General features: G+C 32.6%; 1 protein-coding gene across 4 annotated transcripts in view; it reads left to right on the top strand.

The window, feature by feature from the left end:
- LOC130451505 (single-stranded DNA-binding protein 3) overlaps positions 1–26,000 on the top strand; it is an 83,061-nt gene that overhangs the window by 33,878 nt on the left and 23,183 nt on the right. For 2 of the 4 annotated variants that reach the window (XM_056790547.1, XM_056790549.1), the window contains exons 9-11: positions 2,920–2,949; positions 14,839–15,029; positions 15,835–16,206. In XM_056790547.1, the coding sequence (XP_056646525.1) occupies positions 2,920–2,949; positions 14,839–15,029; positions 15,835–16,206 (593 nt within the window). The remainder of the gene's footprint in view (positions 1–2,919; positions 2,950–14,838; positions 15,030–15,834; positions 16,207–26,000) is intronic. The other 2 variants (XM_056790548.1, XM_056790550.1) reach the window with 1 other exon arrangement.

The raw sequence follows: 26,000 nt of genomic DNA on the forward strand, positions 1-26,000 counted from the left end.
GAGGGGGACACATTAGCAAATTTGGCATAATATTTTGTAAAAAGTCTAAATAGACTTCTTAAAGGACCATAAGAAAAGTGATGACCTATCAATTGGTTATTTATCTAACCAATCCACACGCTAACTGAAAACATTAACTGGGAATGACATTTTCGAATAGCATGGGGATTTGGCTTCATCTGTGAATAGTGTCCTGTACAACGTTGGTCGCTGATTGTTGATCTATCTACGAACTTCCAACCAATGGATTTAATCTCCAGGATGTAGTCGCCGAACCATTTGAATATGATGTGGGTATAGATGATTTTTTTGTAAGAATTTATTTACTTTTGATTAAGTAAAATTAAATTCTCGATTTACTTGTCCAGTGCTTATTGAAGGGTTTATATCACAAGGTGTTGGACAATTTTGATTCTTTTATACCCACAAATGTAATTATTTCCAATATTTGCGATAATAGTAGGATTAGTTCTAATGTCCTAAATTGTATTTGCGAATCACATTATTCCTCTCACATGTTTATTTCTACTGACGCTTATAAAGGCTTTCTGAGAGTGGGAACTGCTTTTTGTGCTCTATATACAAATGTTTCCAAAAATTCAAATTTTGTAGAGATCTTTCCATATATCATGCGGAGGCGCTAGTTATTATTCAGGCTCTTAACTTTATATAATAGAATCCAATTTCAAACAGTGAGTGCCGACTTTTTGTCCGTCTTATAAGCAATTGAAAATATATAGAAACTAATACTTATTTTATCAAAAAGAGGTATTCAAATTACATTTTGAAGGGTCAAGGCTCATGTTGGTCTAACTTTCAATAAAGTAGTGACTAAATTGGCGAAATCTGCGGTCACTATATCAACTGTAGAATAAGTGTCTCCGACTTTGTTTCTCGCACCAAATCCAAACAAACCCAACTATTGTAGGCAGTACTGGGAATGTTATACAAACAACTCATCACAAACTGCTATCCTGTACAAATCAAGACCAACCATTGCGATGCGATTACTGTGATGATAAGGGCACTTTGGAGCATTACCTTTTTGAGTGCTATTCAAAAGATTGAGAAATTCTTTCATCAGCACCTTAAACATAATTTGTATTTTTCTTTCCATTCCGTGGTCTAGTATTTATCGTACAATTAAAATTCCTCGATGGGCTCCTAGATGAGAAGAGTGTGTCCTTGCTATACTTTTTTGTTAGATTCAGTGGATAAATAATTGATTGAAAGAAATGCACATATTACAGTTGAAACGATGATATAAGATGATATGGAACAATATAATGTGAGAAGAAAGAGATGTAGTAAAAATGTAAAACGGGCGAGAAGGTAGAACTAAATAGTGTAGAACACCGTAAACTTTGCGGTAACGTCAGATTTAAGACTAAAATAAATTGTGTAAATAGAAAATATTATGAGAAGAATGGAATTATAAGGCAGAATACTAACAGTTAGAGAAATAAAAATCTGTCACAACAAAGCAATTTGGAACTAAGTAGAGCGGTGTCCGACCTCGATAAGATAAGAGAGATAGAAGAGGCTATCAGTACATCAAATGAACGCATTTGCCATCTAAGTATTGAATAGAATTATGCATGTGTTAGATGTTGTTCTCACATGTCTGTTTCTTAACCTTCCAGCTTCACTTGTAGAAGAGAGATTTTCACTAGACGAGGAGCTAATCGCATACGCAGATGCCTATTTTGAGGAGAAAGGCGAAAACTATTATGTGAAGGGTTAGAAAGGTTAGAAAATCGCTGGACTAAGTGTACAGATTTCAAAAGAGACTATGTTGAGAAATAAAAATTAGTATGGAAACAAAAGTTTTTGTTTCTTTGTTAGGTCGAAAACTTTTTAGACAACCCTATACTACTGGGCGACAAAATATCCCTCTAACCAGCGAAATTATCCTTTTTCACGTCAACTTTAGATTATACAACGAATTTTTGACCCTACAGCAAATCGAGGTGTGTCTGACAGAATGATAATCAATTATTAAGTTGGAATTTCTGAAACAGTTGGTGATATTTATACTGAAAATACTGTTTAGTGCTACCACTATATCAACGCCCACAATTACACTGTCTAACGCGTGTTTTCAATTTATTGTCGTCAGAAACCGAAAGTAAACAGTGTGTTCACAATAAAAGCAATGTTATAAAGCATATGAAAATGGGAATGGTGAGATCCAGGTGCGAATAGGAAGCTGGTTGATTGCCATGAAAAATGTAATGTAGTAATGTTTCGCTTATTTATTCACACTCTTTCTATTCGTGGGGTGAATTTATAAACACTTCACTAACTTATAAAATAATTAACTTATCACTAATACTTAACCAACTTATATAATTTATTTAAATTCTTCGGTTACTTTTCTATTTCGTTCCGTTCCCTATGAGTATTTATTATAAACTATTTAACTCCGCTAAAGAAACTCGTTTATATACTCAAAAAGAAATTCTCAAAAATTATAGAAAATAAACCACAATAGTGTAATTGTAATCAGTGATCCACAGGGATAATTTTTTTTAGAGAATAGCATAATATAACCATTTTTTTTTCAGTTTATAGTAAAAAAGAGACTATTTATGATCACATTGTATATTTACTGCTACCTACCTACCTTACAACTTTACAGCATATGTTTGTGTTATCAAGGATAAATTTCCTTTTAACTGAGAATATCAGAAATATGACTAGGGTTTTAGTATAGTTGAAAGAAATTAGTTTTTCACAGTACATGGTTGTTCCTGTACACACCACGTTCCACCTAATTTCTATCGCGTATTTTTTGGGTGTGACGAAGACCACACTATTCGCAAGAAAATTATTACATTGTAACGTTTTGTAATGGTTTCTTATTATTTAAAATATTCAAATTTAAGCCTCATGTAATGCATATATTTCTGTCTCCAGGTGAAGGCGGAGAATTTGTAAGTTGGCAAGGTAGGCAATTGCGCTCCTTCACCATCACACATATATCATAGCCATTTTACACTTTTTTATTGCTTTGCTTTAAAATTATTTATATTTATTAGAGCTAGACCAGCTGCCACTAAGGCAATAATATGAGCTCTTACTTTGTATTTCATTTAGGGATGGAATACTCACTTTAATTGGTTGGTCAAGCCCTGGTGAATGTAAAAAATCGCGGTAGGCATTACTCAAATCGTGGTGCGGATAGGAACAACCAGTATCGCAAAGGAAATAAAAGCAAACCCCTTAAGAGTACCTAATTATTGCATCTATTTTATTTGTAAATATATTGGTAGTATGTGCGATGCAATTGGTATTTGTCTGTACTTTTTAGTGTTTGAGGTGTTTGTCAACATTATGTTCACTGTGTAGATACGTGAGTCAGGTACTCTTAGGGTTGTTTTGTTTTATTCTTCACCACTGAAGGGTTTTGCCACTAGTACCGTCGCTCCATATATATTTCTTAAATAATGGTAAATTTATTATCTGTTTTACAATAACTGAATTCGTTTAATTCCATTCTTCGGAAACATCATTCGAGTTTAATTTTCATAAATTCAATTGAATTATGAAATTAGGGTAACATTATCGTCTTTACTTTTCGTAGTATAATTTAAAAAGCAAATAGAAATTTTTAACTATAAAAAATTAGTTTGTCTTATTGTTGCGATACTAGCTATCTAAATGCACCACAATTTTAGTAGACTTTTTCTATGAATAAAAATGTTGGTTATTAGGTCTATATTAATATTTAAAATATCCGTACTCATAGTTCGAATATACATAAAGAACCAGTCTTGGTTCAAAAGTATAAATATATATTCCTTGGGAAAGGACTGAATTCGCTGTTTTCCACAACTATTTTCCAAATATATTGAGATGGGTGATATTATTTAAAATGACATTGATGTCCGTTTGACATTTAAATGCGAATTTTGTCGTAAATAGGCATGTTCCAAAACCCACGTTCACATTCGACACTTCTGTCACGACATGAATGTAGACTATCAGATACAAAATCTTACTGACTGTTTATATACGAGGCATATTTTTTAAGTAAGTACAGTTTTGGAATTAAAAAAAGAAGTGCAAAGATATCGCAATAATTTTATTTTTACATGAAAACCTGTACCTTAATCTACTTTTCTACATAATTTCCGTGAATATTGAGGCACTTCTCATAACGTGGCACCAGTTTTTGAATACCCTCCTCATAAAATTCTGCCGCCTGACTTGTTAACAACCACTGTATCAAAACTGTTTTGACTTCGTCATCGTCTTGAAGACGCTGACCGCCCAGGTGTTTCTTCAAGTGCAGGAACAAATGGTAGTCGCTGGGCGCCAGATCAGGGCTGTAGGGAGGATGATCTAGAGTTTATCATTGAAAAGATTTGATGAGATCTTTGGTCCGATTAGCCACATGTGGACAGAAATTGTTTGCTTAAATGGATGATGATGAATGTCGCCATTCCATGGATTGTTGTTTCGATTCTGGTGTGACGTAGGCCACCCATGTTTCGTCACCAGTAACAATTTGGTCTAAAAAATCTTCACCTTCATCGTGGTATCGCTCAAGGAAAGTCAAAGCACTGCCTAAACGTTGAGTTTTGTGCAAATCCGTCAACATTTTTGGAACCCAACGTGAACACAATTCACGGTACTTCAAGTTCTCGGTCACAATGCGATACAAAACACTACGAGAATATTGAGGGAAGTAGTCGCAGTGATGAAATTGTAAAGCGTCTGTTTTCTCTCACCTTTTCGTCCACTTTTTGCACCAAATCTTCATTAACGACCGAAGGACGCCCACTCCGGTCTTCATCATGCACATTTGTGAGGCCATCTTCAAATGCTCTCACCCATTTCTTTACCATTCCATTACTCATAATGTTTTATCCGTAAACTTCACAGATCTCACGATGAATATCGATCGGTTTTACGCCTTTAGCACTAAGAAATCGTATAACAGCCCATACTTCACAATCGGCTGGACTCGCGATTGTCGGAGGCATCTTAAACACTCAGTAAACAACGTACACAATGAAGAATCAAACTGTAATGGCGTTAGTGCGTAGACAAGAGATGTAGGTAACCAGCGCGCATGTGCGGAACGCTGACCTTGGGGTTGCGGTGGCGTAATCGCAAAACGGTACTTACTTAAAAAATATGCCTCGTATTATCATAGAAATTACGTTTACTTTACCTTCAATATACGCGAGCGGTTTGACCGAAGAGTGATTTTTTTCCGCCATGTTTCTCATGTCATCAAAATTTTATATCAATCTGGTTAGATAAGTTTTAATACTCATATAAAGAAAATTATTTCTGTTGCTAGGTAAATATGGAGGAAACAACTCCGGATGTTGATTAAATATTATTTTTCATGTGGAATAACAAAGAATCCAAAAAAAATATGCTAACCTCAAAGTGCTCCATCCCATGGATGATTTGTAAGTGGCTTTTTGCTTTCAAAATGGATGATGCTGAACATCCGAGACATTGTTTGATGCTGAATAAAAGCTTGTTCTTGCTAAAAATTTAATGACTGTATGAATATCTTCAAACGTAATAGCCATAGTGTTTTGAGATTTCAAAAATATAATTTTTATTGGTTTATTGGAAGAAGTGATGACAGATACAAACGCTCATTGCGTAAGGTGATTCTTTTAATATGAAATAATTGAAAATATATGCGGATACCACAAAAAAAGCAATTTCAACTACGTTTTCAACATATGCCTCATGAACTGATTGCACAAATGACGTTGAAGGTCGTATACTATGCGTTTCTGTTCCCATAAAATTCAAGCATGACACTTATTCATGGTTGACCTTGCATTATAATACGTATGGTTGAGCGCAAACAAAACAAAACGATAGTTTTATTAGTCTTTTGAGAAGGTCTCGAGAGTTACGCATGTGAATATTTATACGTGCGGACTTTGAAACTGACCATGCAGAAGTGAGAAGATTCTGGACTAGAGAAGTTGTTTTTTTTGCAGTAAATTCTTCGACTTCCAAAGGAGAATATATGCAGAAGCTTCACAAATATAATTATTTGCCTCGTTGCAATAAAGACACAGGTTACATTGGTTTAAAATTCATCCTTCTCAATTTTCTATTTTAGTTTAGTGGCAAAGAGATCTAAGCGTACTGGAGGAAATATTCTCACGTGCTGTGTTAACTATAAGACAATATCGTAATTGCCTTGATGATAAATCTTCACAATGTATACCTAAACTTTACTTCGATTTTGTACTTATTTTTTTTTATTTTGTTTAGATGTACGAGATCGATTTGAAGGAAAAGGAAAATATATTTAATTTTCTCAAATTTCGCATCATAATCAGTGATCGTTTTCCTTTTTTTTTCTAAATAATGTCCGTCCTTGACTGTGACCATAACCTCATTAGCCGAAAAAATGTTTACTTACTTGGAAGCACTTTCTCGAACGTTTCGAGGGTTATTCTGTTTCTGGGGTGTAATGATAATGATAGAGTTTTATCTTCTGCAACATATCGATGGACAAATTCACTTGGACTACGTTTGAAGATATCCAAAAATTCATTCGAATATTTCAATGCGAACTAGCTTTTGACTAGCATTAATAATCCAATAACAGGAGAAATCAAATTACCATACAAAAGGTATTTTCAATAGTTGATTTTAGCGTACATATAAAAGAATGATAGTTAAAAAATTTCATTTGGAGGTAAAAATAATGTTTCGAAGGACTGAATAAATTTCGATCGTTTTTTGCGAATATCTTGTTTGCAAATACATGGATTCGAGACGCTTTTATAGTTTTTCTCTTACTATTTAAGCTTTTGAGATTTTTCTAAAAAAATGATGTTTGGAGTAGTTTTCAATCACTTTGTCTCCCCGAATGAAATTCAATATTTTGTAAGCTTTGAATTTTTTAAATGTATGCTAAAATAAACTTTAGAAAAATGCAGGCTTGCTTTTTAGATAGCAATTTGTCCCTTTATTTTCTGGGGCTATAACCAATTGCGACATCCATCTTGTAGGCATATGTAACATTTCACGAAAAATATTGCAAACCCGTTCGACTAAAATATTTATCTGTCTCACATACTTTTATTCGACGATCGCTAAGTTCATAATTTTATTAACTATTAATTTAGTAGCTACAGTAAATGACGGCCCAAACGTTTAAAATCATTCGTGTTTATATGGAGCACTTTCAGGTTAATATATAAAAAACTTTTTCTGGGTTTATTTTTAATACGTTTAATCAACACTCGAAATTCTGTTTTCTTCGCATCTATGCCATAACGAATACAATTTTCTTTATGAGCATCAAAACTAATTTGGCAGATTAAACTAAGCCGCAGTGATAAGTCGCTCTTACGCCAAATTACCTTAGTATTTCTGTCAATTACATGGGTTATATTTATATATATATAGTTATTGCTTTATCATACGATTCTTATATTCTAATGAGTATCAATTAAATGCATCGAAATAAAAAGGTTATGTCTGACGAGATTTCGAAACTTTTACGAGAAAGGAGACAACATTTAACCGGCCAGGCAAGACTATGAAAAACAATTATCAGACATAAATGTCAGACGCAAACGTATATTAAATCATTATAATTCCATTTGAAATGTGTAGAATACAGCTAACAACATAGACAACTGGTAGATAAATACACGCGATGTGAAGATACATTTCAGTATATCAATCACATGAAAGTTATTTTGAATAATCACATTTTGGTTCTCTTAAGATTTCATAACTATTTCAAGTATGTTTCAATAAAATCTTGCCGTGTTTTTGAAAATCCGCATATTGAATCTATTTTGATCAAGTTTCATCTTAGTGATGTCTTGATTTTACACATAGCATATGTTTATTTAGAAACAGTTAATAGACTCTATAAATGATATTTCTTGTGGACTTGCATCAAATATCGCTGTAATTTCGATTTTCAATCGTGTGGATAAAATGAGAAATGAAAAATATGAATGAACTTTTATAAAAAATAGTTTATCACCATTGATAAATGAATAAATTCAAAATTCATATCAATCGGAGCCGCCGACAAGTAAATTTCTATTATTGAATACAAACTATTTGCAACATCACCTGAATAGTTGACTTGAGACGATCACTTAAATTTATAATCGGTATATCGATACATTGTTGATCGTGTTGGAAACAATTGAAGCCATTGATCAATAGATTTGCAGCGATTAGAGTACGATTGACGCTAGCAATTTATAGTCTGATCGAGCGATTGCCAATCGCTCGGTTAGTTTCTTGACGGCCACGATAATGAAGATCTTGTAAGTCCCGTGGGCTCCGAAAATATCGCTGATAAAGACTTACAAAAGTGTAAACCAAAGTTTACCGAGGACAAGTTAAAGAAGACAATCAATATCCTACGAACAAATTTTAATAGACTTTTCCAAAAGATAAAGGTAAAAAGAGATCAGGTGCATCTGGTGATGTTAATTCCAAAAAGCCCAAATCGATCTTAGAAACCATAACGTTCACAAACAATAAACGGACTGAAGAGTTTCACTGAGCAACTGACAGTTGATAGAAAATTTGTTCATTGAAGTCCCATTCATCGTGATTGTCAATGTGATTAGTCTACTTTGAGTTTTGTACCAAAAGTATGAAGTCCATCTATATCTCCGAGTTAAAACGAGCGACCTCTATGGGGCATAAGTATCACCAGTAAGATTTCACGAACTTATTGTAGTGCACAGCTACCGACTGGAAGTGTTCGGAATCATTGTGCACTGGCTTTCAGTGTCTTCTTTTTGTTCATGGCATTGTATTATTCTGCAAAATTGCAACAAATTAGATTGATTCAATCTTGGGAAATTTACCTTTATTATTACTGGTGATGGATCGTCTATAATGTAGAAATAAAAACCCAGTTCTCTCAATCGCCAAGGCTAAATAAACAACGTCAGAGTCGGAATCAAAAAATTATGCAGCAATAATTAATAAACCAACAAATCGTACAACGTTCTCACTCTTCGTACAGGCGTAAAGTAGCTTCCTATGGCATTCGATTTTTTTCTAGATTAAAAATTTCAATTAAAGGACACCCGTTGGCAAGGGGATGTTGAAACTAATGTACTAAATAAAGGCTGTTTTCTTTGAATATTGTCCGAGAGATCTCACGATCATCAAAGAGTTCGACGAAGCAGATGAAAACTGCATTGGACAAATGATGATTGACTTAATCATCACGACAATGCACCAGAGCATTCATCGAACTTTGTGCAGCAATATTTAACAAATCACCCTCTCCTAAAGTCTTCCCACTCTGTACAGTGATGTAGAACATCTTTTTGTAGAAAATACAAAGAAAATATTTATAACTGTTATAAACTAAAGAATAAAATAACCTCTACTAGCTTTAAACGTTGTGGAATAAAACATTTTTTCGTAGAATCGTTGGTCCTTGTTTTCGAAATAGAATTCAGTTTCCACAATTACTGAATCAAATTCTTCCCTGGAATATTCTTTGGAGATCAGTTATTGCTAACCAGATCTGAATTTAAGGATGATGCATATATAATTCGAAGTTAAAATTGTTCAGTTTGACACACTTTCCATTAATTTGTTGAGCTTGGACCATTCTTTCATTACTTCTACATTTAAGAACTTTTTTTCTTAATTTTCATCGGTCGATTCCAATTGTACAATCCAATATTTAAATAAAGAATTGCAAAAACCACTTATTACATCATTCAAAAAGTCGTGTCATCGACAGACAGATGGCACTGCCATTGCTAAATTCATTCAAGCTACTTTTATTATTTTCAAAACAATTTCGTGTGTTAATTTATCATTGCTTCTTGATAAGAAAAATAATGTATAAGCTCATCAATGGCTTTAAATATGTTTTCCAGACTCTGCTCTATCGAAAAGAACCATTTGATATTGGTTCGCTGAATTTAAACGTGGTCGTACAGTCGCCGATGATGGTAAATTTTCTGGTCGTCCAATTGAGGGGTTACTCCAGAAAACATAAAAAAAGTTCAAAAATTTTTATAACCAATCGAAAATTGAAATTGCGTGAGATAGCTGAAGCCGTAAAGATATTAAAAGGCAGTGTGTTTACAATTATGCTTGATCATCATTTGACGATGAGAAAGCTTTTTCAAACTGGGTGCCGCGTTTACTCACCGTCGATCAAAAAAACAAAGTGTTGATGATTCAGAGTAGTGTTTGGCCATGTTTACATTAATAAATCAGATTATCTGCTTTGGTATGGGACGATGGATAGAATATGGTTCTATCACTTCACTCCGGAATCAAAACGATCATCATCTGAACGAACTGCAACCGGCTTCAGTATGTTGGGATGCGCATGGAATATTTAGTCCGAGAGCCGGCTGTATAAAAGTCCTATGGATCAGATGCATCAATCATTTATGAACAATAAAACCATAGGTCTAGAGGTCGACACCCCTGAAGTTGCTTGATTTTGTCCGTATGCAAAATTGCGACGTCACTTCCGGTTTTTATTTTAGGTGTAATTGTAATTTATGAAATACACCAAGAAAATTTATGTCAAACGAAAGTTTTTGATGAGTAGAATAGAAATGTCAAGGGTCGACAAGCTCTATTTATTCGCTACTCTGAGTCGACCTCCGTTAAAAATTATTTTTTTAAAATTTATCTTAAGCCATCGAATACATGGATTTGCTTACGATTTTCTGAAACTAGAACTTCTTCAATAACTGAAAAAAATTGGTCGACACCTTTTATTTGCCCGGATCTAACTGTCGACTTAGTTTGAAGAATTAAAGAGCCTATGCTTATACATTTCACCTCTATGTATGTTTAATTATTTAATTATCTATATATCTTTTTCAAATACATTAATCATTTTTTTTTAATTAATTCTGTAACTCTAACATTACTAAAAAATTGGTCGACACCTTTTATTTGTCCGGATTTGACTGTCTACTTAGTTTAAAGAATTAAAGAGCCTATGCTTATACAATTCTTCTCTATGTATGTTTAATTATTTAATTATCTGTATATCTTTTGCAAATACATTAATATTTTTTTTTAATTAATTCTGTAACTCTAACATTACTAAAAAAAATTGGTTGACACCTTTTATTTACTCACACCCAACTGTCGACTTAGTTTAAAAAATCAATGAGCTCTAACTCATACGTTCCATGTCTATGCATGTTCAATTATCTACATATTTTTTCTAAATACATTGATAATTTTTTTTAATTAATTCTGTAATACATTTCATCTCTATGTATGTTCAATTATTTAATTATCTGTATATCTTTTTCAAATACATTAATAACTTTTTTTTCATCAATTGTTGAAAATTTCATTTCCTTGAAATACTTACTGTACATTTCTCCATTCTTTACCACATATATTGTGAGTTTTGGTGTTATTCATTAATTCCTGTGAGATGGAACGAAAGAAATTAAAATCTTAGATAGTGGAGTTAACACATGAATGAGTTTTATTACATACAAAAATGATATACAATCATTAACTATTAATTTTACATATAACTATCGTCATTAAAATCTACATCATTTTTACATCATCGCTATAATTCGGAATATTAACATTATCGTCATTGTTGTTTACAATGCTATTTCTATCATTATTGAAGTCGTCAGTATTATTGTTATTACAGAATTCATTGCTACTATTAGTTAAAATGATTTCTTCTATTTGAAGTGGTGTAGGGCTACCATTAAACATATTCGGCGTTATGGTAATATTATCATGATCATATATCCAACCACAATCTTCGTCATTCATTACAATACATTGTTTATACAAATAATTTTACCACATCGCATTAACATAAATTGTTCTAATAATTTTTTGTTTTAGCGGTTCCCAGAAAGGTGGCATTAGGCTGGAATCATAATTCCTTACTTCATGCAAAAACGCCTCTTGAGTAGAAACAGCAGAAAAATTATTTTGAAAAATGATTAATTGTGATAAATTAACATCCGTGCAATTTTTTATACCATAAATTTCGCATGTATACTTTTGAATTGTTTCCTTCATCTCCTTATCTTCGATCTTACCAAGATTATTAAGTAAAGCAAAAATTTCTTGATATTTTACATTATTCATTAAAATATTGAAAGGTCTGGCTTTACCTTTTTTGAAGAAACTACAGGTATAGTCACAACCTGTATACGCGTGAAACCCGGGCAATGCGTTGCACATTTTTTCACCTAAAAAGTTCGCTAATTTGGTACAATTAATACATTCATCACCGTCTTTACTGTTTGTTAAACTTAAGAGCCAAATTTCAAAACTCAGTAATTTAAAAATATTTCCTAATAAAATTATTAAAACATCTGTATCTGATGATTTTATCATTATTTTAGAGTTATCAGCGCACTTATTTATATGGTAAATTATTCGAGTGTCAGCTTCTTCATGCAGACATTCTAATCGTTTTTCTTCTGTTTTAATAATTATATTATTACTTACAGAATACGAATAGCATTTAATCCCGACAGTAAGAAAAATTGTTTTTTTTTTTTTATTTATAACGGATGCTAAGCTTGAATTTTCCCAATATTGGCCTATAACTTCTACTAAAGCTTCTTTAAATTTTTTATTTCTTAAAGCTTTATAAAAATCATTTGGTCGACTTTGAGATGGCCCAACAATCGTATATAGAATATCTGTTTCAAAGGTGTCGACCAATTTTTTTTAGTAATGTTAGAGTTACAGAATTAATTAAAAAAAAATATTAATGTATTTGCAAAAGATATACAGATAATTAAATAATTAAACATACATAGAGATGAAATGTATAAGCATAGGCTCTTTAATTCTTCAAACAAGTCGACAGTTAGATCCGGGCAAATAAAAGGTGTCGACCAATTTTTTTCAGTCATTGAAGAGGTTCTAGTTTCAGAAAATCGTAAGCAAATCCATGTATTCGATGGCTTACGGTAAATTTCATTTCATTTCATTTCATCAAAAACTTTCGTTTGACATAAATTTTCTTGATGTATTTCATAAATTACAATTACACCTACAATAAAAACCGGAAGTGACGTCGGAATTTTGCATGCGGGCAAAATCAAGCAACATCAGGGGTGTCGACCTCTAGACCTATGGTTTTATTGTTCATACCTCAAAAATGATTGATGCATCTGATCCATAGGACTTTTATACAGCCGGCTCTCCGACTAATTGTTATCGACTATCTCCAAAAGTGAAAAACAATCATTAGCGATACTACATAGAATTTTTGGATCGTTTGAATGCAAGGAAAAACAGCCTCATATGTCGAAAAAAAAAACACTGATCTCAAAAACTGCTCGCAGGTAAGAAATTCAGCTCAATTGAAGAAGCAATTGCTAATACTAAAGCCGATTTTGAGGCAAAAGACAAATCCTTCTACAAGCACATCATCGAGAAGTTAAAGAAGCGTTGTAATGATTGTATTGCTCTTGAAGGAGATTACATTGATGAACAAAATCGATTTTTGACAAAAAAATGTCTTTATCTTAGTTAGTCACACGACTTATTGAGTCATTTTGGAACTATATTTGCATAATAATCACCTGTAACAGTACCTGCGTGTTTCTGTTAATGTAATAAAATTATGCCTTTAGTATCCTCAAATGAGATTAGCCATGTTTTCGGTGAGGATAAACCTCAATGTTTCAACTCCTTACAAAGCAATTTAGGTTATCATATTATAGTGTTGGATCTATTGTTACCGATGTTGCAAGAAAATTTTGTTTTTCTATGTTATCTTGCAAAAAAAAAGATTATGGACTCTTTCAGCTACTCAACGACTATCTACTATATTTAAAATTACGATACCACATTTTCACTTCGTCATATGATGCTGCAGATTCCCCCAATGTATCCACAGAAACTTTATGAAATTGCGTTATACTTCTTTAAACGCAAATATTTAATCATCGTGCGTTGCTCACACGATCCATTATGGTACTTAACAATGACTTTCCAATTCGGGCTTCCATTGTAGATACAAATGTTTCAAACTTGTTAGTTGCATGTCTGAATCTCAACACTCTAGGTTAATATTCGACGTGATAATATATAATAGTTTTTTTGGCGTAGGGAAGGAACTCTCTGGGTCTGCTATGGTATAACAATTTTCAAAAGTGAATGTTGATAATACAAATAGAATTATCCTCTTTCATTTGTACACATTAAAAAAATAAATTATGTAAATCTGCATCTCTATCCTTATCGCAAGAAATATATTTAAAATGTAAAACTAATGGGTGTTACTTATTCCAACAGTTCTAACTGTACTCACTAAAATCCAAAAAATTTTGTTCCAATATCCGTATAATTAGCAACAAAACTGGATGAAATCTATGACAGCAAAGAACGTGAATAATCAAAGTCACAACAAATTTCTTTTTTTCATATGAAAGATCCTTTAAATATAAACCTCTACATTCTAAAATTTGTAAACAGTTAATTATTATCAACAATAACCTTACTCCATTTGAATTTAAAAGTTTATAAATATTGCTCGAATTGGTTAAGCCTGTTATTTTCATTGTCGGTGTATTGGTGTATTTCGCTTCGGTTGTTAAAGGTTTCCAAAAATTATCAAAACGCAATAACTGGCAACTCTCTTATTTAGTTAAGAATAAAACTCTATATACAACCTATAATTAATTTTTAGATATACAATTAGAATTATACTGTTTTTTAACACTATGCTTGTCACTTTCACACAATAAATGTTTACAATATGTTGTGGAAAGTAAATTTTTCATTTCTGTAGTGCTGGGCATGTGTGTTTGTGACGTTATAAATTACTTGTTTTGTGGAATATTAATTATTTGTTGTATTTAGGTCCTCCAACAGCAATGAATCGAATGAATCCACCAAGGGGGCCTTCTATGGGTCCATTGGGGCCAGGTACTTATGGTCCAGGGTTACGAGGACCACCCCCTAATAGCAGTCTGGGTCCTGGAGGTCCTATGCCACCTATGACTATGACAGGACCAGGAGGGAGGCCTCAGTGGCAACCCAATACGTCAACAGTAAGTTCATTATTTATTTTCTTTATCCATTTTATTACTATAGTTTATTCAATTTAATTCCTTAAGGTTACCAAGTACGTCAATTTGAGTTTAACGATTAAAAATATTTAAGATTTAATATTCAAAATTTAACTAGTGATATACATCAAACGCTCCTTATAAATTGCAGTGCACCGGAACTGCATTTTGTTTAAATACTTGAAACAGAAATTTTCCAATAATGCACCAACATCAAAGATAGGTATTCGTAAAATTTTATTAAATATAGTTATATTACTATCAATAAATTGTAATATTTGTTAGGTTTGTTTCAACTCAATGAGTACACTTCTAATACTCCTACACACGCCCACACCTGTATTTCTGAAATAATAAGCTTCCTAGGATACAATAATTTTTTTCTAGTTAAAATGCGTTAATCTTTACCCAGATCGAGGGAATTTGAAATATAGCCATAAAATAATTCATATCAGCATAGCTTATTTTTGGGCAAAAAAAATGGAATCTAAAAAGTGTATGCAAACGATTTATGAAGAATAACTAAGGAAATTAGACCTTATAATGGTTTTACTCTATGTCGTTAATAACTTGAAATGTATTAAATTATTAATGTTATTAACTAAAAAATAATAGTGTTGTTTATAAAATTTTTTTATCTAAATTATTTTATATAGTCCATATTTGAAGATTCACCTGTAATAGATAGAAATGGAAATATAAGTTTTACATATAACTTCTGAACGAGCTTTGTTTTTTTGTTGAACGGAAATAGATTTTTAATTTTTGAATTGAATTAATTTTTCAGCCCATGAATTATTCCTCTTCATCGCCGGGTAATTATGGAGGTCCCCCGGGATCTGCAGGACCCGCCGGACCTGGTACTCCAATAATGCCCAGTCCCCAAGACTCGAGCAATTCGGGTGGGGAAAATATGTACACATTAATGAAACCAGCAGTAGGAGGTAATATGCCAGGAGACTTTCAGATGGGGGGAGGACCAGATGGTTCAGGGCCTATGGGACCGATGGGACCCAATTCAATGGGTCCAGTATTAAATGGTGATGGTATGGATGGTATGAAAAATTCACCTGCGAATGGAGGTCCCGGAACGCCGAGAGAGGATAGTGGTAGTGGAATGGGGGAGTACAATATAGGCTTTGGCGGTCCGGGTGAAAATGTAAGTAATGAAAGGTGATTGGTGCTTATGCTTACAGGAGTCCCACTAAAATTCATGGTGAATGTATTACAAAAATATTTTTTATGGTTAGAATACAGCTTATTTTGTTTCTAACTCGTGGATCATAAATAAATATACATTTATTTGTATGTCTAGTGGAATTACATTAACGTTGATCATAATTTGAATAAGTATTTCATCTTTAGTCTGAAAAACCTGAAAATGAAATTAGTCAGCTACTTTATCAATACCGAAAAACAATAGAATCACTAATTAAACTAATTACGGAGGGATTATTTATAATTTACTAATTATAATTTCAATTATTGGTTATGATTTGTTTTCTGCATCTTTGCTGTATTTGGTATTTTACAAAATTTCTATAGTAAAGTAACAGCTCTTAAAATTTTATTCACATGATTTAATCTACTTTTATTGATATGAAACTGCCACTATTTTTGGTCCTAAAATAAATAACAACTTATTTGATAAATGTATCCCTATTTCCCCTTCCAATGACTAACTTTTTCCTATTCAGTATATAGAAGACGCTCATCTTCTGCAATTTTCAATTCCAATTAGTGTTACGCTATGTAATCTGTCTGTACCCAGAGTGAAGCTCGCTACGATAATGGCCGACATAAAACTGTAACACCGCGTTCATGAGACATTTCATTAACAACATATTCTGTGTAATTGACTTGATATAGCCACATAATTGTCGTTAACTCTGCCTAAATTGCAGTATCATCATATCCAATCTCCTTTTTGCATAGCCACTGTTGCATTTCCAGTTTTACTACTGTTTGAAATGGTAATATGTTCTCTGGTAACTATGTTATCCATGACAATAATATACTGATCTTCGACACTTGCAGAAAAGACTTAAACCTCTGCGTTCATGTCATGATAGTCGCAATTTCGAAGGATACGAATTTTATGGTACTTTCCTCCAGAAATTAAATCTCAATTCCAATATGATTGTTTCCAGTAAGCCATTGTCCTCTCAATATGACTGTTGGTACTTGGAAATGTGTCAATAAATCTTCATGAACAACTTTCTGACTGCTTGTGATGGTTATGTCAACCCATACTTTTCCAACCGTTTGTCCGGCGTTTACCCATGCCTCGTCCAATCCTACTAAAAATACTCAGTAATTATTAATGTATTACAAGAATATTTTGTATACCTGTGTCTTAGGGTTAGACAAGTAATCGATCAAAACTTGAGAAAAATCCAACTGTAGAAAAAAAAGGAGACATTAATGTGTTGGACCTTCACAATGTCTTATGCGCTCAGACACACAAAGGCATACTTTTAATAAGGTGGTCGATTTCTTCTGAAAATATCTCATACCAGGCAATACAGTTCCAAACAGCAATGATAAAATGTCAGTTTTTTACAAATAAATCATAATCAACTCACAATCAATTGTTGAATCATTAGATATAGGTACAATATCATTGTTTTGACAAAATATCTCTAGAACTAACAATTTTAGGTATAGGGAATGCTTGATCAAAGATTAAGTATGTTGGTAGTACTTTTCGATATTCATTTGAAAAAATGGAGAAAGTAATGTAATAGGATTTTAATTCGCCCTGTATCAGATTCAATGGATAATAACGAAATAAATAATTATCCATAATTTTTACTACCATTTGAATGCCTTTACCGCAACAGATCTTCATTTTTCCACATTGTACAGGGTATTGAACTAATAAACATGCATAATTGGATATAACATTTGTATACCCCGAAGAACAAATCACAACCTTTCATTATTGTTATGGGAAAGGCAAGCTGATTCCAAGTATGCAATAGGATATAGGGAGTTTCTTTTAAAAAAATGTTACTTTGATATGGCACAGCATTCTGGAACACCATGTAAGAAAAATTTAAAAGGTGAAGATTGATGATCACTATAATACTTCAAATTTTGAAATTGATATCTCAAAAGACATAGGAGACACTAATCAATCACCCTGCATGCAAGTTAAAAAATATTAAAGCTAGACAACATAAATTTCGCGTAGTTACTTTTTTTGTGAGAACAGAATACAAAAACAATTTTGTATATATGGTTCAAAAACTGATGGTTTCATATCTATAGAAAATTTTTCTACTAAAATTTATTAATCTGTTTTCTATGTTAGTATAGTTGTTTTGCTTATCAACGGTAAAGTTAGAAATTACATAGACGCATAGACATCTTTGATCACAGTAATTATTTTGCTTTCTTTATTAACCTTCCATTAGACGCGTTGCATCTGTGAGGTGCACGCCCTTATATAATCATGTGCTGAAAACAAATGAGTGAGAGTGGTGGGACGAGCTTTTCGCGATTCTCCTAACTTTCTACGGTCTATCGAACAGTGATTGAGTTGCAACTATATGATAGATACATTTTTGTCAGTGAACGAAAAACAGGTGACCGCGACAATCGATGTAAGTTTTTTACTTTTATCATATATTAATTTTGCGTTTCTTAATGTTATTGTTTTTTAACTACTGAAACCGCCTGTCGATTTTTAGTTGTCAAAATTTGTTATTTATACCAAAAACTTCCGTCACCTGTGAGGTGCGCGCGACTATAATTGTTATAATGTTGTTTTAGACTCGGTATAAGTTCCAAGAAAGAGTCTTTTAATTTGGAAAATAAAAATGATATCGCAAAGATTCATCAAATACTCTTTGATAGTGAATCAGAGGACAAACACGACGAGTTTACGGAATCAGACGGGTCGATATTGAAGAGGAAGACCAGATTGAGGAAAGAGAAGAAAATTCAGATACTGACCAAAGTGATGCAGAATGTCACTTTGAAGAGTCACACAATGATAATTACATAGCAAGTCGGCGAAAAAAAGGACAAAGTAATTGACTCTATGGCTTGGAGAAAAATACCATTTTCCACAAGAAAAAAGTTGGGGAAACAAAATCCATTAGTTCATCTTCCCAGAGTAATAGGTGCCGCCAAACATGCAAAAACAATCATTAATAACTGGCATTGCCTAATGAATGATGCAATATTGAATCAAATAGTTGAGTGCACCAATCAATGCATAAAACTTATAGCACCGGAATATGCTAGGAGTCGAGATGCCCATTAGATAGACCTAATTGAGATCAAGGCATTTATTGGTCTATTATATTTATCCGGTGTGTATAGAAATTCCCGATTGAACCTTGAGGATTTATGGGGATCAAATGGGGATGGTATTGAGATTTTTAGGATAACAATGAGCTTATCCCGATTTAGATTTATAATGAGATGCCTTAGATTCGACCACAAACAAACTAGAGTAGAATGAAACAGCTCGATAGGCTTTGCCCTGTAAGAGAGATGTTCGAGAAATTTAATGAGAATTGTAGAAAGTCCTATTCCGTCGGTGAGAATGTTGTAATAGATGAAAAGTTAAAAGCCTTTCGTGGCAAATGCATATTTCGCCAGTATCTGCCATCCAAACTTGCAAAATACGAATTAAAGATTTTTGCGTTAATTGACTCACGAATATTTTATACATCCAATATGGAGATATATGCAGGTGCATTTTTGCTTTTAGACAGGAGGGTACAATGGTCTCTTATATTCCCAAGAAAGGAAAAATGTCATTTTAATTCCTAGCCTTCATTTCGACACTTCAATTGATGATAAAAAACCCGAAATTATAACATTTTACAACCAGACTAAAGGCGGCGTAGACACTGTTGATAAGCTATGTGCATCGTACAATGTTTCTAGAAGTACCAGACGATGGCCAATGGTGATCTTCTCTATGTTAAACTTTGCTGGAATAAACATACAAATCATATTTACAGGAAATGGCGGTGTTCTAAAGTATCGACGATTGTTTTTACGCCAGCTTTCAAAAGATATAGTGCATGAATATATGGTTCGGCGTACCTCAAATAATCAACTTCCTCAATCTATGCGTACCGGATTATCAGAAGTCACATTTCTTCCGAAAGAATCTCCCTCTACATCCGAGGTTCCTGAAAATGTCGAAAATAGTAGGAAAAGAAAATTGTGTAGCCCGTGCCAAAAGAACAAGCAAAGAAAAAACACTAAGTATTGCTGTAGAAAATGTGGTACATACGTATGTTTAGGGCATGTTGTTATTACGTGCATCTCCTGCTACGTATCGATGAGTAAAGTAAATTTTGAAAATGAGGACAGTCTTTAAAATGTTAAACATTTTAAAAGATATTTTTATTTTATTTGTTCTTAATGTAATTGATTTTTTTACTTTGAATTTAACTTTATTTTGAAATCAATGAATTCGTGCGTTTTGTTTATCTTAAAAGTAAAATATGATTTCTTCCTTTTTCTTAGTGTAACTTGTTTGTATTTTAAATTTATCAATAAATACATTTGTATTGCAATTCGTACTTGTGCTTTCGACTTACAATCTATAGAAAACATACATTTAAGATTATATAACAAAATCCACGTTCTAAAATGGAGCGCGTCTATTGGAAGGTTAAAATAAGAATTATATACTGTGCGATCTTGTTAATATTATCAAATTTAATAACTTTCCGTCTTCGTAAATGTGTTCGTGGTAGTTGAACCTCGCCATGTAATTTTAGACGTACGATTTTATAAATAGTGGGCGACAGTAGTAATTCCTGTAATACTTTTACAACGACTTAATTCCGTTGCCTATGAATTTTTTTTTCTGATATTCAACAGCTTTTGTATTGAACTTATTAATTGCGATCACATTTTAATGTATTTTCATAGTCATAGTCACTGCTAACAGGGACTTGGAGTTCCATCTTTATTGGATAGGTCCTGCGAAATATTTGTATTTACTGTTATAATCACGCTGTTAATATTAATATTCACCTCTTATTTTTCACAAAGACAAAATTAAAATATAATTATACCAACGAACATACCACAATATAATCATGAACAAAACAGTACCTATCTCTTTTACTTTACAACACACTAATAGTCGCGATCACTTTGTCGTTGGCGGTTGAATTATAATTTTTTTATGACCAAGTGATGTAGTGAACTAATTTCATTTGTAGTTTGTTACGAAACTTTATATATATTCTTTCGATCTTGTTAAGAATCACTTTAAGTCTCTTAACTACTTGAATAGAATTGGGCCAAATTTTAAAATATAATTCTGATAGTTACAAAAACAACAATTCCATCGACTATTGTGAAAATGTTAACTCGTAATAGTTTTCAAGAATATATAAAGAATGGTTATTAAAAATGAAACGTTTATATACAAACCAGGGTTCCTAAAAATTAAAAAAATCAAACGTAAGTAAAAAGAATTGAAAATATGCGTTACAATTCTGTTATAATGTTATGTTCAATCTTTTGGGATGTTAAGGTTTTCAAAGGTGTCCAAAAACTCAATTTATGACACATTTTAGTTATAATGTCGTTGATTGAATAACCGCAAATATTCAAAATATGAAAAAGTGATTTTATGTTAAATATATTTCTATTTACAAACTAAAATTTATGAAACCAATTTCCAAATTCCATTGTGTCTATTATACACAAGTTAAATTGAATCTTTTGGCTTATGACCAATTCATCAACAGTGTAGAGAAAAAACTAGGTTCATTCGTATTATTCTGAACTATAAATTTTGTTTTCATATTCTTATTTGTGTAAACATTTTCATTTTATAGTCTTGTTTTTTTTATTATATCCCTATTTGTTTTGGACTTTTATCATAAAATTAATTACTTCAAATTACACTCCAACTTTAATTAACTACGTTTCCAATTTTTGTTACATACAAGTATGAAGCTTTTGGTTGCAAAGAAGTTTTAGATCATGAATAATTTGAAATTATTTTGTAATATGGGTTTCAATTTGATAGGACAGTTTTTGGGCACTTTTTGTTTGAGACAAGTAGTAATTTTGGTAATTAGTTCTAATGTATTAGATATCTATCCACATTAACCTAGTGCTTCAATCATATTGTTATTTACATTGCATATGTCATTACAATATTAAAATGCGAGTTTTCATGTTAGGGTACATTAACATTGATAGTAATTTTGTACAGGTTTTTTGGTAGTTAGTTATTTATGTAATAAAACTTTGTAACAGTTGTGAAAAATTCTTTATCTCGTTAGATAGATCCAAGTAATGACATCATATATTCGTAAAAAATCAGTATTGTCCGGTACGACGCGATTCAGTTTCTGCATCTACATTGATCATTCATATTATTGTATACATATCATATCCGAAAATGTTTCGCTCCTAAATCTACTCCATCGACTACTATATTGTCGGACAAATAAGAAATGGTATATTTATGTTACATTAAAAACAGGCTTAATTGATTATTATACAATATCCAACCAAACTATAATATAACTTTTTTTGATATTGTACAATGACACACTGAAGTACTATCGAAATCTGACTGTGCTGGCTGCAAATTCACATAATCTGACACGTTCTACCTCAGCGTTCTTTCTTTCTAACAATTCTTGATTGAAACGTTCGTTGCTTCAACCAATATGCCCTTTATCATAAATGCTTACATTTAAAATAAGTAGTACAATATTTTATGGTGCTGAAACGCTTTGAATTGTGTATCAAGTTATATGAATAAACCTTTACATTTCTATCTGGAGAGGGTAATGAAATGTGAAATTTCAATAATAAATCAAAGGGAGTGAACAAATAGGTATTCAAGTTCTAAACACCTCGAATTGATTCTAAATTAGTCACTTCAATTTGCATGTATCTCAAAGACAAGTTTGGTGAATGAAAGTAATTTTATTATAGTATATATTAATTTTTCTTCTTCTCATGTCGTCTTCTCATTAAAGGTTGCCGACCACGTTTTTAAATGCGTGTCTGTCCCTAGTAACATGAAACAATTATCCAACGCTGGGATTTGTCAATTCAGTCATGTTACGCAGTCAGGATTCTTTTTCCTGCCGATGCCTTTATTTGGCGACCAATGCGTCTTAGTTCTTCGCTCGCCGTTGGTCATTCTGTCAGTCCAGGATGCGTCTATAGAGTCACATCTCAAATGTTTCACGTTTGAGCTTTCAGGGTCCAAGTTTACACACCGTACAGCAGTACTGACCACACATTAATATTTTGGTTTTTACTTATAAATTTAGATTTTTCAATATTTATGAGTCCTAAATTTTCACATTCTCGGTTGATTCTCTCTAATAGGATTTGAAAATCTTCACTCTCAGCCAGTATAGAACTATAATAGGCGAATCTTAAATTGTTGAGTAATGTTCCTCCGATGTTTACCCCCTCATGTCTCTCCTTCAGCACTTTCTGAAATACAAACTGAGAATATAGATTAAATAGTTGTGGAGAAAGAACGCAGCCTTGGCGAACTCCCTTTTGAATTTCGACTGCCGTTTGATTGTAATAGATATTTTTGATTAATCGTATATCGTTTGAATCTAAGTTAGTAGTTGTTATATTCTCTATAAGTTTATCGTGTTAGACTTTATCAAAGTTTTGTTGTATTCTCTGCACTTCTTTAGTAGTACTGTGATAGCAAATAATGCTTTTCTAGTTCCTAATCCTTCTCTAAAGCCAAAATGCGTTGCATCTAGTTGTTTTTCACATATTCGATATATTCTCGGCAGGATTATTTTCAAGAGTACTTTTAGTGCATGGCTCATCAAACTGATCATCCGATATTCGTCACAGGACTTAGGGATTAATTATTCACATAATATTAAATCAAAACAATTATTTATCATATTGTAACCTATTACAAGTCTGAACCTACAGTAGAGGCCGAATTTGAAAGAGTCACATCTCGTTATCAAAATGATTATGTCGAGTAAAGAAGAGTCAATTAATAGTGGCGTTAAAAGAGTTGCTCCTAAGCTAATTTACAAAGGATTGGTGGATACATTAGAAACATCTGCAGCGTCATTTGACATAGTGAAAAGATGGTGTAGTAAATTCAAATGTGCAAGATCCACGAGTGAATATTTAAAAAATAGTTGAAGATACCAAGTGGTGTAAAAAATGCTTACAGCCGAAATGAACATGAAAAAATGGTTTACACGATGGGTAACCACAAATGTTAACAGAGTATTTTAACACGTTGACCGCCGTAATGACAATCATTTTTAACATTTCTGGGGCCGGAGCTTTTTTTGTTTTAAACCTAATTACCAGGCTTTATTTGGTCTGTAAGTATATTTTTTAAGTGCGAAGCAAGTGTGCATCGCGCGGCCCTAAAGATAAAATTTCCATGCTGGCGCCACGCGATTCATCCGTGCTTCGCGGCGAACAGGAATAGACCTGCAAGACTTAAATTCGTGTTATAAAATTTACGTCGTCAAGTTACGTTTATCTTGATCATTCGCGAAAATAACTTCGATTGTGTAAAAAAGTAAATAGATAGTGATATTAGTGAGATGGATGATTATGATAATGAACAGTTACGTTTACAAGAAATGATGGACGATATTTTATCAGATGAAGAACCGTTTGAATATTCGTCTGAAAGTTACAAGGCAAGCACAAGTTATTCTGAGTCTTCTGATTCATCTTATTCTCCTGTACAGACAAAAATTGTCAAGAAACATAAGTACTAATCCTGCTGGGATACCTAGTACATCGTCCGATCAACTGTCTACCGAAAATGTACCAGAAAGTGAAAGACCTATCAGCTTAGTTCACATATTGGTGGCGTAACACGTGTTGAAGAAACCATCGAATCTCTTATAAGACGCTTTCAGCGGAGTAGCGATTCCTCGTCTGACGAAATTCTAGTACAGCCTACTGATCTTCAATGAAACGAAGTGCCAGGAGACCATCTGAAATATTTTGCTGCTTATGCACAAGATTTGAATATAAATATCGATATTCAAAATCTACAAAACAAAAACCCTATTGATTTTTTTTATTGTTTGTAGACGACGATCTTCTAAATCTGATAGTACAAGAAACTAATATATATGCTTCTCAACAGGTTAAAAAATTTACTTTACCCAAGGCTAGAATTAGAAGTTGGAAAGGTACTAATACTGAAGAAATAAAAAATTTTTTTGGGACTTCAAATCTGGATAGGCTTAGTTCAGATGCCTAGGCTTGTTCGCTATTGGTCGAATAATGTTCTTTATTGCAATGAACTAATGTCTCGTAACCGATTTGAACTTCTTTTGAGCAATTGGCATTTCTCTAACACTGAAAATACGGATACTTCGGATAGACAAAATCAAACCACTTTTGGATGGCATAAGCCAAAAATTTAAAGATGCTGTGCCTCCCTCATGTAATGTGTGCATGGATGAAACTTTAGTGCTCTTTCAAGAACGACTCGCTTTTTTAAAGTTTATAAAAAAACAAATTTGGCGTTAAAAATTTTAAAGTTTGTATCGAAGAAGGCTATACATATGACTTCAAAATTTATTGTGGAACAGAAAAAAATATTGCTTCTGGCAGTGTGCCCACGTCTATTGTGATGGAGCTTTGTAAAAGTTTATTGGATAGCGGGCGTACAATATATGTAGATAATTACTACACAAGCCTTGAACTTACTCATAAGTTATTAGATAGGCAAACTCATTTAGTCGGAACCCTAAGAAGAAACCGAAAAGGAAATCCAAAACAAATTGTAGACAAAAACTGAAAAAGGGAGAAAGTATTGCCAAGGAAAGTGACTGCAGTGGTAATAATAAAATGATGTGATAAATGTTCTGATGTTGACAACTAAGCATAGCAACAATATGGTCTTAGTAAGGTCACGCAAAAACCCGAAGCCATCAAAGACTACAATGAATAAGAATTTCATCGATCTATCCG

This window comes from Diorhabda sublineata, chromosome X (assembly GCF_026230105.1).
Source record: "Diorhabda sublineata isolate icDioSubl1.1 chromosome X, icDioSubl1.1, whole genome shotgun sequence".
Classification (NCBI taxonomy): Eukaryota; Metazoa; Arthropoda; class Insecta; order Coleoptera; family Chrysomelidae; genus Diorhabda; species Diorhabda sublineata.